Source organism: Tachypleus tridentatus, chromosome 2 (assembly GCF_004210375.1).
Source record: "Tachypleus tridentatus isolate NWPU-2018 chromosome 2, ASM421037v1, whole genome shotgun sequence".
Lineage (NCBI taxonomy): Eukaryota > Metazoa > Arthropoda > Merostomata > Xiphosura > Limulidae > Tachypleus > Tachypleus tridentatus.
This window is the reverse complement of record NC_134826.1, coordinates 35,853,831-35,867,799: the sequence shown is the minus strand read 5'-3', so window position 1 is coordinate 35,867,799 and position 13,969 is coordinate 35,853,831. Positions and strand designations below refer to the sequence as shown.

General features: G+C 36.0%; 1 protein-coding gene across 8 annotated transcripts in view; it reads left to right on the top strand.

Annotated features, from left to right (window-relative positions):
* Nucleotides 1–13,969, top strand: part of LOC143240954 (sodium channel modifier 1-like) — a 29,647-nt gene that overhangs the window by 5,344 nt on the left and 10,334 nt on the right. For all 8 annotated transcript variants that reach the window (XM_076484281.1, XM_076484311.1, XM_076484315.1 and 5 more), the window contains exons 2-5: nucleotides 3,503–3,600; nucleotides 6,444–6,514; nucleotides 7,254–7,342; nucleotides 7,837–7,943. In XM_076484281.1, coding sequence (XP_076340396.1) covers nucleotides 3,550–3,600; nucleotides 6,444–6,514; nucleotides 7,254–7,342; nucleotides 7,837–7,943 — 318 coding nt within the window. In that variant the 5' untranslated portion in view covers nucleotides 3,503–3,549. The remainder of the gene's footprint in view (nucleotides 1–3,502; nucleotides 3,601–6,443; nucleotides 6,515–7,253; nucleotides 7,343–7,836; nucleotides 7,944–13,969) is intronic.

Here is a 13,969-nt window from a genome sequence, read left to right as displayed (position 1 = left end):
CCCAAACTAATGCAAAGCTTTTAACTGAAATACGAGGGTGGAACTGAAAAATCCATTGAAAAAGTTAAAATGAGAAAATCGTGCTAACTGTGGGTACGTTGTAAATTCTGTATATTTATTATCTCCAATTAAGCACTAATTGTATATTTTAATAACTTATAACTATATACGTATCTGTATATTTCTCTTAATTATTTAATGTCATGCTCTATTCCGTTTTGATGTACTTTGTTCAAGTGTATTTAATAAATGTTGTTTTTTTTCACAAAGATATTTCACTTAACATTTTAGACATTTAATTCGGGATGCACATTATTTCTTTCATTCTAATCTTTTTGTATGTGTGTTTTTTTTATAGCAAAACCATATAGGGCTATCTGCTGAACCCACCTAGGGGAATCGATCCCCTGCTTTTAGCGTTGGCGACCCGTAAACTTATCGCTGTATTAGCAGGAAACAATATTTTTGTTAGGCATTTAATTTGTTATTCGATTGTTCCTTTTACTTGAGTAAAAGGGTCTTTCTTTAATGTATTGGGGTTATGTTGCTTATAATAAAAGGTTTGGGTTATGTCAATGTGTTTACTATGATTTTTTTTTAATTTTGATTGGTTATGTCTTGATTTTTTTCAATGTGTAGTTTAATTCCACTTCTTTCTGTATTAAAATATTTTTACTCCTTATTGGTAAAATAGACATTAATGAACAGAGTTTTAGACTACTCTTCCTAAAGGAGATAGATGACCTATGTAAGACGGCTAATTTTGTTTAAAATTATACAATGATATTTCCTTTGTTAAAAAGTTTATTTTTGCTTGTGATATTTATTATAAGGTTATTTTTCTATAAACATTTCTTCGTTATATTTATTTTCTGCACATGTTTAAGCCACTCCGTTACTTAAAAGTGTTTTATTTTTATCTTAATGTATTATACGTGTTTGTGTATGCACGTGTTTTTCTGATAGCAAAGCCACACTATCTGCAGAGGGCCCGGCATGGCCAAGCGTGTTAAGGCGTGCGACTCGTAATCTGAGGGTCGCAGGTTCGTATCCCCGTCGCGCCAAACATGCTCGCCCTTTCAGCCGTGGGGGCGTAAAAATGTGACGGTCAATCTCACTATTCGTTGGTAAAAGAGTAGTCCAAGAGTTGGCGGTGGGTGGTGATGATTACCTGCCTTCCCTCTAGTCTTACACTACCAAATTAGGGACGGCTAGCACAGATAGCCCTCGAGTAGCTTTGTGCGAATTTCAAAAACAAACAAAACAAACTATCTGCAGAATCCACCAACTTAACGTATTATTAATAATTTATTATTATTATGTATTATTTCATTGTGTTGTATGGTGCTTTTATTAACTAATAGGTTTTGATTTGAGTTTTGCTTCGTTCTTAAGCTTGTGTCATCCTCTTCATGATGATATAGCTCGCGCAAAGTTAAGTTCTTTAAAAGTTCAATTTAATTTTCCTCTTGAAGACAACTCCGAAGCAAAGGGTCGAAGGAAAATTGTGGTAAACAAGCGTATCATGGGTTTTCTACCGTTTTATTGTAATATACAACATTTTAAAATATTTAGTTTATTATAGATCTATGCAGTTTTTGCATAGGTTTTCTTTATAGCAAGGCCCGGCATGGCCAAGCGTGTTAAGGCGTGCGACTCGTAATCTGAGGGTCGCGGGTTCGCATCCCCGTCGCGCCAAACATGCTCGCCCTTCCAGCCGTGGGGGCGTTATAATGTGACAGTCAATCCCACTATTCGTTGGTAAAAGAGTAGTCCAAGAGTTGGCGGTGGGTGGTGATGACTAACTGCTTTCCCTCTAATCTTACACTACTAAATTAGGGACGGCTAGCACAGATAGCTCTCGAGTAGCTTTGTGCGAAATTCCAAAAAAACAAACAAAACAAACTTTATAGCAAAGCCACATCAGACTATCTGCAGCGTTTACCGAGAGGAATCGAACCCCAGGTTTTAGCATGTAAATTTGTTGACTTACCATTGTCAGCGGAAGACACAGTTCTTATATACCACTTTGTCCAGAAGGCCGTTAAGCTGACTTCGTTCTAACTGCTTTTGTTTCTATATGTTTCTTTAAAGACCATCAATATTCTGCCCATGCATGGTGTTGCTGTAATGCTACATGCCGTGCAACCATGTAGAGACAACAGTGTCCTGCACTGGTTAATTACATCTAGAGTTTGAAGGGAAAAATTATTGAGAGAAATAAACAATTGATCAATTTAGGAGTCCAATAGAAAGCAACTGTTCAGTATCCAGAAATCAAGTACATATATTATGTTTTCCAATTGGTTTAATAAAGGTGGCTTTTATTCTGTATTACATATCGTGTCCAGTCTGTTTATTTCTTTGTTTAAACTCAGTAAAATTCACTATCACTTCATGATTTATCCTGCTGATCCTGCTGTTATAAAGCAGATTTACCTGATACTATTTACAAAAATCAGTTTAGTCATAGAATACCACAGCTCTAAAGTTAATTAAGTTCTGCCTGTATGCCTTACAAGGCAGTACTTTCGTTCTAAATTCTTTCTTTGGTGCTTTCCCCAAGGAAATCGTATAGTCAGAACTTGATCATCATAACACATTTATTTTTTTCACCATTATTAAATATGCCTGTTACTACATTATAGCATCGTTGGAAAGAATTTTAAAGAAATAATTTACTACTTAGGACTTTAAACTACACTTTGCATAAGATTGGTTTTGTCTTCCCTCTTTTATATCCACTACAAAACCTCTTTGAAGACTGTTAACATGTGATCCTTTCCTGTCCTAGTTATAGAACGGGACGCGATTATTAAGTAGTTTGTGATATAGTTAAAAATGCCTTTCACATGACAAAAATTAGTATGTACAGCCTCTGTATTTATGTACAACGTATCTGTTCTTACAAGGACTCTTCTTCATCTTCTTACAGCCTCTTCGTTGTTTAATGGTATCTAATTGTCAATTCAATGATTTTTTCATTACTTAATGGAAAGCGCTCTCTTGCTTGCACCCATAAATATTGTAGTTTGGTGTATAAAAATTCATATTCATTTTAAAGCACCATCATTCAATTTCATCCATCAGATGCTTTTAGATAAACCTAGCGAAATGTAGCGATTTGTGTTGTTGCTTGTTATTAAGCATAAAGCTACTCAAAGGGCTATATGTGCTCTGCTCATCACAAGTATTGAACCCAAGTTTCCAGCGGTATAAGTCCGCAGACATACCATTATGTCACTGACCCTTCTCCCCAGTGACAAGAGTTCATAATGAACGGATTAACCGTGTCGTGTTCGACTTCAAAGAGTTAAAAACCAATTGTTTTTAGATCGCATCTAAATAATAGAAAAACCTAATAATATAATCAGTAACTTGAATCGTATAATTTTCAGATTTTTTATGACTGAAATATTATTAATATTTGTGTATTTGTTAATTATTGATTATTCAAGATTCTGACATGACAATTAATGAGTTTATTTTTTAATGATAATAGGTTGTTTCGCTCAAAAGGTTGCAGCACATTTCACAAGAGTAACCATAATGTCGTTTAAACGGGATGGTGATGATTTTGCTCTTCTGCGTAACTTGAAGGTTTGTGAACGCTTATAATTGGTGTTAATTTATATGCAATTATTATTATTAGATAACTCTCAGTACGGATTAGTTACTAAAGTAGTTAGACTTTATATAATTAGGGGTCTCATTATTATTAGTGTCAGTAATACTATTAGTATCATTGTTCAAAAAATAAACTTTTGTGTTCACGATCACTTAAAGTACCCTATTTTGTGATGAACTATAGGAAAAACTGGAGTTAGACGAACTAAATTAAACTATTGATGTCGGTGTCAATAGATTTTCTGTAACACTGACTGCTACCAATAGGTTGAAACAGAAAGTGGCTTCAAGTTTTGATAAGACACTGACTTATTATTTCAACTTGTTGATGGCGGTCGGTAACAATTATAATGATACTAAAAGTTTGTGTAGTTAGGCTTGAAATTTTAAAGGCTTAATTACAAATACTAATATAGTACACAAAACTGGTAGCAGTAGTATGTAAAAATATTAAAACATGCATGTTGAAACAGTGTTTTCTGTGTTTGGATATTTAAAACCAATATATATGACGTAAAATAAATTATCTTACCCTTTTTGCATCTTTTTAACATTGTAGCAGCCAGAAGTTTAGTCTACTTTTGTCTGTTAGTAGCAGTGTCTTGATTCTAATTATCACATTCTTCTTTGTGTCAATAGCTACTTTAAAAAAAAAATTAAAGCCAATTCTTATAATTTATATATTTATAAGGTTGTCCTCTAAACTTCTTCAAAAGGTCGGTTGCCTTTTTTTTTAGGAAAAATAAAATTTTCTTAGTTGAAGTTAACTGCTTCCATGTCAAAATTTATATTTATGATCCCTAGCCCTACTGTTCTCACCATTAAGTACAAAAAGAAGATGGTACATTAAAGTTATCAATTCCTTTAAGAATCTAAAGAACTTCAATAAAACCTCTAACTCAACTTTTTATTTTGAGAGAAAAAATGATAGGTATTAGCCTCCAACCTTTTTCAGGTATCATCATAGTAGCCTTATGTCTCTCAACTGTTTCCTTCAATTCAGTATCCTTCTTAATATAATTAGCCCAAGACTAAACACAGTACTCCACAAACTGCCTAACCAGTGACCTATCCAATAAAATGATAACCTCTTTAGACTTTTACTCAGTACTTTAAATATACCCCAAAATTCTACTTGTCCGACCAATGTGGTAACAGCCCAATACTTTGGATGGCTTAGGGACTGAACAACCAACTAACCAATATCTTTTTCTTCCTTCACCCTGTTAAGGTCTTTTCCATTAAGATTACACATACAATTTAGATTATGATATTCATCATGCATTAGCTTGCAATTATTATAATTAAAAGCCATCTGCTATTTATTTGCCCAACTCACTGAATGAAACCTAAAGTAAAGCAGCAACATTCTTCTCAAGCCTAACATGTCCAACATTTTAATATGGTCTATAAATGTAGCTAATTTATTTACCATTTCTTTGTCTGTGTTACTGGTGTAGATCAGAAAGAACAGAAGTCCTGACACTGATCTCTGAGATACCCTATTTATGAAATTAATCCAGTTTGACTAGACTTCATTTATAACAATCTACTACTTTCTTTCATCCAAACATTTTTTCTGTATAATGATTCAACTTACTTCTCATATCTGTAGAAATCTTTTTTTTTGTCAAATAAGCAATTTATTTGGCAACATTTTTCGTTATCTGTATAATCTCAAACAAATGTAAAGATTCACAAGACAAAATTTTTCAAGTATGAAACCACGATGATTACCCAACAATATTTTGAAGCTTTTTTAAATGACTTCGCAAAACATCTTGTATCAGACTTTCAAACATTTGCCCCCTTGTGATTTGGACTATGAAGTGTATAATTATAAAGACAATTTTAATGGCTATCAAGTAGGAGTAATGTTAGCTTATCTCCAATTTCCTGGCACTTAGCCAGTATACAAGGACTCTGAAAAAATATTAGCAAGGTGATGTGTCAGTACTCATTGTAAAACACTAGGTTAAATTTTCAACCATAAAATGGCCATCAAGCATTTATAAAGCTTGTAGACGCACTGTCTTGTGTTCAGTTACTTACTGTAGTTATTGTGCAGGAAGCCATACTTCCTAATGATGTTACAACTCCATACATTCATTGGTGAGACAGTGATAAGTCTTCTGATGTAGAATACTAAAGTCAAGAGTTTGTGTGTCTTTCCTATAACAAACACATACCACTCTATCCACCAAACAACCAGCTAGAGCAGAACATACAGACAAGAAGAGAATTTGATCCTTAAAGAATGCCCTTTCACACCCCACTTGTGAAAATACAAACCCAAGAAATCATCTGTTCTTTCTCCCTTCAACTCATGAGGTACAAGCATCCACTATTGCTAAATAATAACTCATGTAAACCAATCATCATGTTAGGAAAATATCCTCCTTTCAGTTTTTAGTTAACACTCAAGATCACTGTATTTCTTTAAATATTTTCAGATTTTAAAGATTTTGTTTAATTAATGTCTCATTCAATATCTTTTACTGTACTTCATCAACTAAATGAATCAAATGACTTGATTTTTGGAATGCAGCACATATACACAATTCTTTTGAGTGTGGCTGTGAAGCTTTGTAACTGTTTTGCTTTCTTTATATACTCTCAACAATCACCCTATTTTTACACAAAATTAAAGGAATAACAGCAAAGTTGTCACTACTTATAAAGATGTAAATATTTTTGTTATTTTCCAGGTCTGTATAGATGTAACCTTTAGAATATTACTTTCTGTAAACCACAATATAAAGCAGTAAATTTTTCACTGTTCAATAATTCACATACCACTACCTTCAACTTTTCAGCGTAGGCGTGTGAGTGACTTGCTTGTTGGTCACATTCCTGAAGATGAGGCTTTACTTCTCAAGAATGGCAGGTTGGTGAGAGTTTAATTAATAAATTTGTAGCTACAAGTTTCTATTTATTTACCTAAAAATAATTTGGAACTTTTAATTGTTGAATCTCAGGTGCAGTTATGAACATCAAAATATTGCCAGTTATGCAATTATTTGATTAGATATATAATGACAAAAGTTAGCATTATGTTTTTACTGAATTTGTTAGTGTGATCATTTCATATCCAATCTGTAGCTTAGAATGAAGGGGCATTGTTATTTTTACTGACTACAAGCTTTATCTGAAGACAAAAATATGCTGATAAAGCATTTTATATTGGATTTAAATAAGTGAACTTACTGCTAGTTATACATTTTTTTATGCATCAGTGAAAGTTAACATCTGTTCTCAAATTAAAATAGAAGTATTCATTTCAAGGTAGATAAAATGAGGGATGACTTAGTGGCCTGAATGGCCTTCCATCATTGCACTTTAATTTCTGAAGTTTGGTTTTTAATGAACTATTGCACCTACCACATAAAATCTGAAGCTGTAAGGAAATATTTAAGAAAGAATTTTTATCTAGTCCAGTTCTGTTAGAATTGTTATTTTTTTATAGAAAGATCTTTTTGATATTGGTGTTCTTGTTCATGTGGACATACAGATATTTGAGTTATAAAATGCATAATTAAGAAAGATCACTAAAACATTAAATTTATGTATATATTAAAAATATAAATATTTTGTTCATTGTGGAAAAAAAATCTTCCTTTATTTAGATACACTTGTACTGTGTGCTCCTATCGTCCTATTTTTGATACCATTGAAACTTTGTCCTTACATAGAAAAGGAAAGAAGCACTTAAACAGTAAGTTGGTTAAGATAGTTTGCTGGAGATTTGTGTATAAAAATAGTCTTTTAACTTCAAAAGAGTGTTATTTAATTATAAATGTGTTATTGTCTACAAGATATTTCATACTAATGCTATTTATGTAAATTAGATGTTTTATGTCATTTAGAAACCTTGTGGTAGCACATCATTGTATAAGTGCACATATAAAGGCCTACTGTATTTCCAATGCAATTTTATCTGTACTCTATTTTTTTAATACACAATCCAAGTATTTTACTGTATTGTGTTAATTGTCATACACAGTCAACCAGTGTTCATTGAGTGGTTGATAGTGACCACTAGTGGCCATGAAAATAATCATTAAAAACGTGTGTGCTTTGCATGATGTGAAATAAACATCATAGTGTCTAACTCAGCAAATAGTACTTTGTTTAAATTCATTGTTACTTTGTGATTTATAGTATATCAGTTAAAAGAACTGATTACTTTTTCTGTTATTTTTTTCTTAGACTTAACTAGGTATCTTGCTCAACAGCATGAGTTTGTTTTGCTCAAACAGAAAAAAGAACATGAAGCATTTATAGAAACAGGCTCAACAAAACTTTCTGGAGAGAAGGTAGAAGAATATTTTTTTATCCATCTTTCCTTTTAAAATAAAGTACCTAATAATAGCACATAGAAATTAAAAAATTTAAGTATTCAATAAATGCTTTTTTCATCCCTCAAGACTTGATTGTTGTTATGTAACAAGAGTGTATATTCTACTTGGTTTTCTGTACATTTGCAAATTGTTATAATGCCTGTGAACATCTTTAGAAAAGCTCTTTCTGTTGTGAATTTAGACTAAAATTTGTGTGTTTACATCGTGCTTTTAACCTTATTCCAATACATAAGAAGGGTCAAGATGATAAAAAGCCCTTCTGTCTGTTGTGGTTGCCCCTCGGTGTGGATTCCCGTACATGGGGAGGGGATCTCCTAGGGAAGGTTCTGTTCTTTCAGTTTACCTACTCTGGGATCTAAACATTCACCCATGTGTTTGCCTTGTGTGGCAACCTGTGAAGGGGAGAAGAGAATCCTGGTGGTTGAGGGGTTCAACCCCAACACACCACTTTAGCCTTGAATTCCTGTAGATGGGTGGCCCCCTTGAGTCAATTGGCTGGGTCTCTAGGTAAACAACCATGTCTTGAAGATTCCTGAGCAGCAATCCTCATCATCTGTACCACCTGTTGCACCTCATTTTCTAATATTGCATTCACTTTCAGACAAACCTTTAGGGCATATGTCTCCCTTTTTCATTCAGAAGGGACTAGAGGGACTTGCTGGATCTCCAAAGTCAGTAAAGAAGCTTCGATCTGGTGACATATTGATTGAAACATCCACATCTCAACACAGTGAACTCCTCTTGCATTAAAAGGCAATTGGGGATATACCTATTGAGGTTACACCTCATGCTACTTTGAATTCATCACAAGGAGTTATTGTTGAGAGGGATTTGAAGAACATCCCAGAGACAGAAATTCTCACTGGTTTCTCCACCCAAGGAGGTTCTGCAGTGAGGCGTATATCCAATTGCAAAGAGGTAATTATGATGCCGAACAATGTCCTCGGTCTCACATTTACGTCACCACGTCCACCTGCCACCATCAAAGCAGGTTATTTTAAATGCAGTGTATGGCCATACATTCCAAACCCTCTCCGATGTTTCCAGTGCCAGCAGTTCGGTCACTCGAAAATGTCATGTCGTGGTTTCTTGACGTGTGCTCATTGCAGTGGCAAGGAGCATGATGCCTATGAGTGTGAAATAGACCCTCATTGCATCAATTGCAATGGCTTTCATCCATCCTACTTTCATTCTTGCTTTAAATTTTTGGAAGAAAAAGAGGTGCAGCATTTGAAAATGATTCATAACATTACTTATCCTGAGGCTTGAAAATTGCTGTCCACCACTTCATCTCAGATGTATGCTGCTACACTTCGTTCCACAAGCCGACATATCTCTCTGTGCCTCCAAATAATCATTCTTTGAACAAATGAAAAGTCTTTTGACCTCCATGGTTAAAAAAATTGATGAATCATCTTCAACATCCATCTCTGTCCCTTACATTCTAACAAACCCCAAGATTCACATCTTTTGGTTCCAGGTACAGGCATTTCCTTGGATACATCTTCTTCTCCCATCCCAAGATGCAAAACAATCATTCATTCACATCCTCAGTCACTGGAATCCTCTTTTAACAGCAAAGACCTGCCCAATCCACCCAGGGCAGGATTCATGGAGGTCGATAGTCCTCCCTCGAATAAGGACAGTAAGGAATAAAGTTGTGGTCATAAACAGAAGGGTTCTCCACCCAATTTGCCTACATGTAAATAAAAATGGCCACCCTGATACAATGGAACTGTCCAGATTTACATTCTAATTTGGATGACATCAAAACACTGATTGCTTTCTGCCATCCTAGAAACATTACAAGAAACATTTGTGAAACCTGCCGATACAGTCAGCTTTCTGCGGTTTTCTTTGTACAGAAATGATAGGCTGTGTGATGGACAAGTGCATGGAGGGGTGGCACTGTTGGTTGATCAGTATGTGCCCATCCTGTCTTTTGTCACTCAACACATTCTTGGAGGCTGTAGTCATCCGTGTTTCCTTGGGTCATACCATCACTGTTCTCTCTACCCATCACCTGGAAAGACATGATCAATCAGACCTTGATGCTCTCATTGAACAGTTGCCATCTCTCTCTTTCATCCTGGGGGACTTTTATGGACATCATCCCCTCTGGGGTAGTGCTGTTATTGATAGTATGGGTTGCTCCGCAGAGCTTATGCTCTCTGATCACAATCTTTCTCTTTTCAACAGTGGTTTTTCTACTTATTTCCATGCACCTAGTCTGTCCTTTACTGCTATTAATCTCTCAATTTGCTCCCCTTTACTATTCTACCATTTTTCATGGAGGGTTGACAATAATCCACGAGACAGTGATCATTTTCCTATAATTTTAAGAAAGATTGGCCATGGTTAATGCCACCCAACCTGCATGCCCAGGTGGAAGCAGGATCAGACAAACTAGCTGTCTTTCACTGCTCTCGCTGAACTTGATCCTGCCATCATTTGTAAGCCATCAATAGACGACTGTGTGGCAGCAGTAACTGACTGTATTATACAAGCAGCTGCTCAGTGTATTCTTAAAACCTCTACATGTTTTATAATATATCCTCGTCCATGGTGGAATCCTGCCTGCTTCATGGCACGGAAGGCTTAAAAACGGGCCTGGGACACACTCTCGAACCTCATCACTTTCCAGCGGGCCCATGCACATACTCGGTGGGTAAGATGTTAAAGCCAGAAGGAATCTTGGATTAAGTTCACAACCAGCATATCTTCTACTACCAGTTCCAAAGTCACGTGAGACAAGATTCGAAAGGTCAGTGGGCAATATAATTCTGTCCCCCTCTCAGTCTTGCTCTCTGATGGCCAGGAAGTAGCTGATACTGGAGCATTGCTGATACCCTAGGTGAAAGCTCTTGCTGGGAATCTAGTACTTCTGCTTTTCATCTACCTTCTTAGTCATCAATACTCAGGCAGATCAATCACATCTTTCCTTTCGAGCTGATTGTCTCTATGACAAAAATCATCCTTTTACACTGGTAGAACTCAAACTGTCCCTCCATTGGTCTAGCAGTACATTGGTTGGACCTGATGATATACACTATGACATGCTGTGCCATCTATCCACTGCTTTTTTTGCTATTCTTTTTTATTGTTTCTAACAGGATCTGGCAGGAGAATGTTTTTCCTGATGCGTGGCACCAGGCTATTGTCGTACCTTTCTCTAAGTCTGGGAAGGGTCCCAAGATTTTTTCAAACTACCATCCAATTGCTTTGACAAGCTGTCTTTGTGAGACCTTAGAGAGGATGGTTAATGCTCGTCTTGTCTGGTTTTTCGAATCAAACAACCTCGTCTCACCCACCCAGTGTGGGTTCTGACCACAGCGCTTCACCATGGACCATCTGATTCAACATCAAAAGTCAATCAGAGAAGCCTTTCTCAAAGACAATATCGTGTATCAATATTCTTTGACATTGAGAAGGCTTATGATACAAGATGGAGGTATGGCATTTTGTGAGACCTCCATATATATGGATTATGTGGCCATTTGCCCATTTTTATTAAAAAGTTTTTTAATGAACAGGAGATTCCAAGTCTGTGTGGGTTTGACACTTTCCTGTTCTTTTCTACAGGAACTTGGAGATCCTTAGGGCTGTGTTCTGAGTGTCACACTTTTCAGTATTGAAATTAATGCCATCACTGAATAACTCCCTCTCACTGTTGCAAATGGGCTCTATGTTGACAACTGCCACATCTCATGTCAGTCGTCGAACATGAGGTATATTTAGAGGCATCTACAGACTGTCCTCTATCTTTACTCAAGTGGACTGCAGCAAATGGCTTTAACTTCTTTCTCTCTCTGAAACTGTTTACATGCTTTTGCTGCTAGCGGAGTATTCACCCTGATCCTGAACTCCATTATCACTGAAGTTGTGCTGCCTGTGGTCCCTGAGACAAAGTTCTTGGGGCTTATCTTTGATCGTAAGCTGACCTTTATAACACATATCAAACAGCTATGGGTCAAATGTACAAGAGCACTGAACATCCTCTGTGTTCTCTCTTTTACCACTTTGGGAGCAGATCGACTTTCTGTGCTAAAGATATATCGTGCTCTTATTGATCGAAAATCAATTATGGATCACTGGTCTATGGCTCTGCCAGATCATTGGCCTAAACGATGCTGGACCTTATTAATTATCAAGGACTTTGGCTCTGCACTGGGGCTTTCTGCATTTCCCCAGTTCAGAGCCTACACATAGGGTCTCATGAACATTCTTTGCACCTCTGTCATTTGCAACTGTCCTTATTATATGCTTCAAAACTTTGTTCCTTACCAAAGCATCCCACCTGGAGTGGTGTTTTCCTTTTTCAGAACAGATGGTCTGTTATTGCTCCTTTTGGCCTTCATATCCAATTTTGAATTTGGTCTGTCCTTGGATAACATTACTGTATCCACTGGTCAACCCATCCTACCATGGCTTCTTACAGTCCCCAATTGTGATCTATCTTTAAGTCATCTGAGAAAAACAGATACTCCTAATTGGAAGTACCATTTTTTATTTGCTGCACATCTTTCAAACTATCCTTCTATTCCCATTTACATGGATGGTTCAAAATCAGGTGACTGTGTGGGCTCTGCCATGGTTTGTTGTGGTTTGGTGATTGCATGCAGAATCCCTTCTACAGCTTTTGTATTCACTGCTGAACTGTATGCCATTTCTCTTGCCCTGGATCACGTAGAGGCTAAACAGTACTCAATCTGCACTATTTATACTGACCCCCCCCAATTTTATATACTGGCCCTGGAATCACTTTGTTAGTTCTCATACTGTTCTTGCTGATATTCAAAACCAAGTGGCCTATTTTTCTTTAACATCTACTTCTATCCAGTAAGGATCAGAAGAGAAAGTTGTTATAACTAGACTACATATTGGTTACAGTTTTGTTTTATCTAGGACTGATACATTGATGTGTTGTCTGTGTGACACTCAGGCCACAACAAGCTACATTTTACTGTCTTACCATCATTACGACTCTCAATGATGACACCATTTTAGAGATGTTTTGTCTCAAGGTTTATGCATAATGTTGGACAGTGTCATTGGTGATGGTGACACTGTCCATCTAACAAATGTTTTTAGTTTTTTAAAAGCCATTGATCTTTATAATACTATTTAAGTTTTTAATTCATCAACTAGACCTTTTTTTAATGATTCCTGTTTACAAATTAAAGTACAACTAGTTTGATGTGAAATTAGAAAATAGCCATGACGTCAAATAACCCGAAACCTGGACTGGAAAGGCCAACTTAGGTGATGACTGACGCTGATATTTTAACTTACCTGATGGTCATCCTGGTGAGTTATAAAAATTTAAATTGTGCTACAAAAAGACTTTTAAAACTTGTATTACTTTACTTTCTCAAAAGGCTGTGACATCAAATAATTTGAAACCAGGACTGGAAAGGCCAACTTCAGGTGACTTGCACTGATGTTTGAACTTGCCTGTTATTCATCCTGGCGAGTTATGAGAATTAAAAAATTATGCAACAGAAAGTCCTTTAAAACATGTATTACTATACTTTCTTTCTTTCTACTGTAAACTAGATGTAAAAATTGAATTTAGTGCTATTTAAGTTTTTATTTCAAAAATTAAACTTTGTTTTGTTTTACTGTGATTCCTTTTTACGAATTTTAATAATTTTACTTTAATTTTAACTTTTTATTGGATGTTTGGTGTAGATAACCTACTTGCTTTGCACCATAAAATGCCAAACCAATCAACCCTTTGCTCTTACTGGGGCTACAATCCCTGCTCTTATCTCTGTCCAGAGTACTCTTCTGACAGTCATGATAAGATATTTTTCATCCAAACATACAACACTCCAGTTTCATGTGTGACTTTTGTCCAGTCCTGTTCTTCAACTTAGGATCTCTCCTTGCCTGTGCCTTTCACCCATCCTCCTCGTCTGTGTACCAGAGACCTTGGTCTGTTGGCCATAGCTTCTGGCCTTCATGTTCTTCTGTTCCTC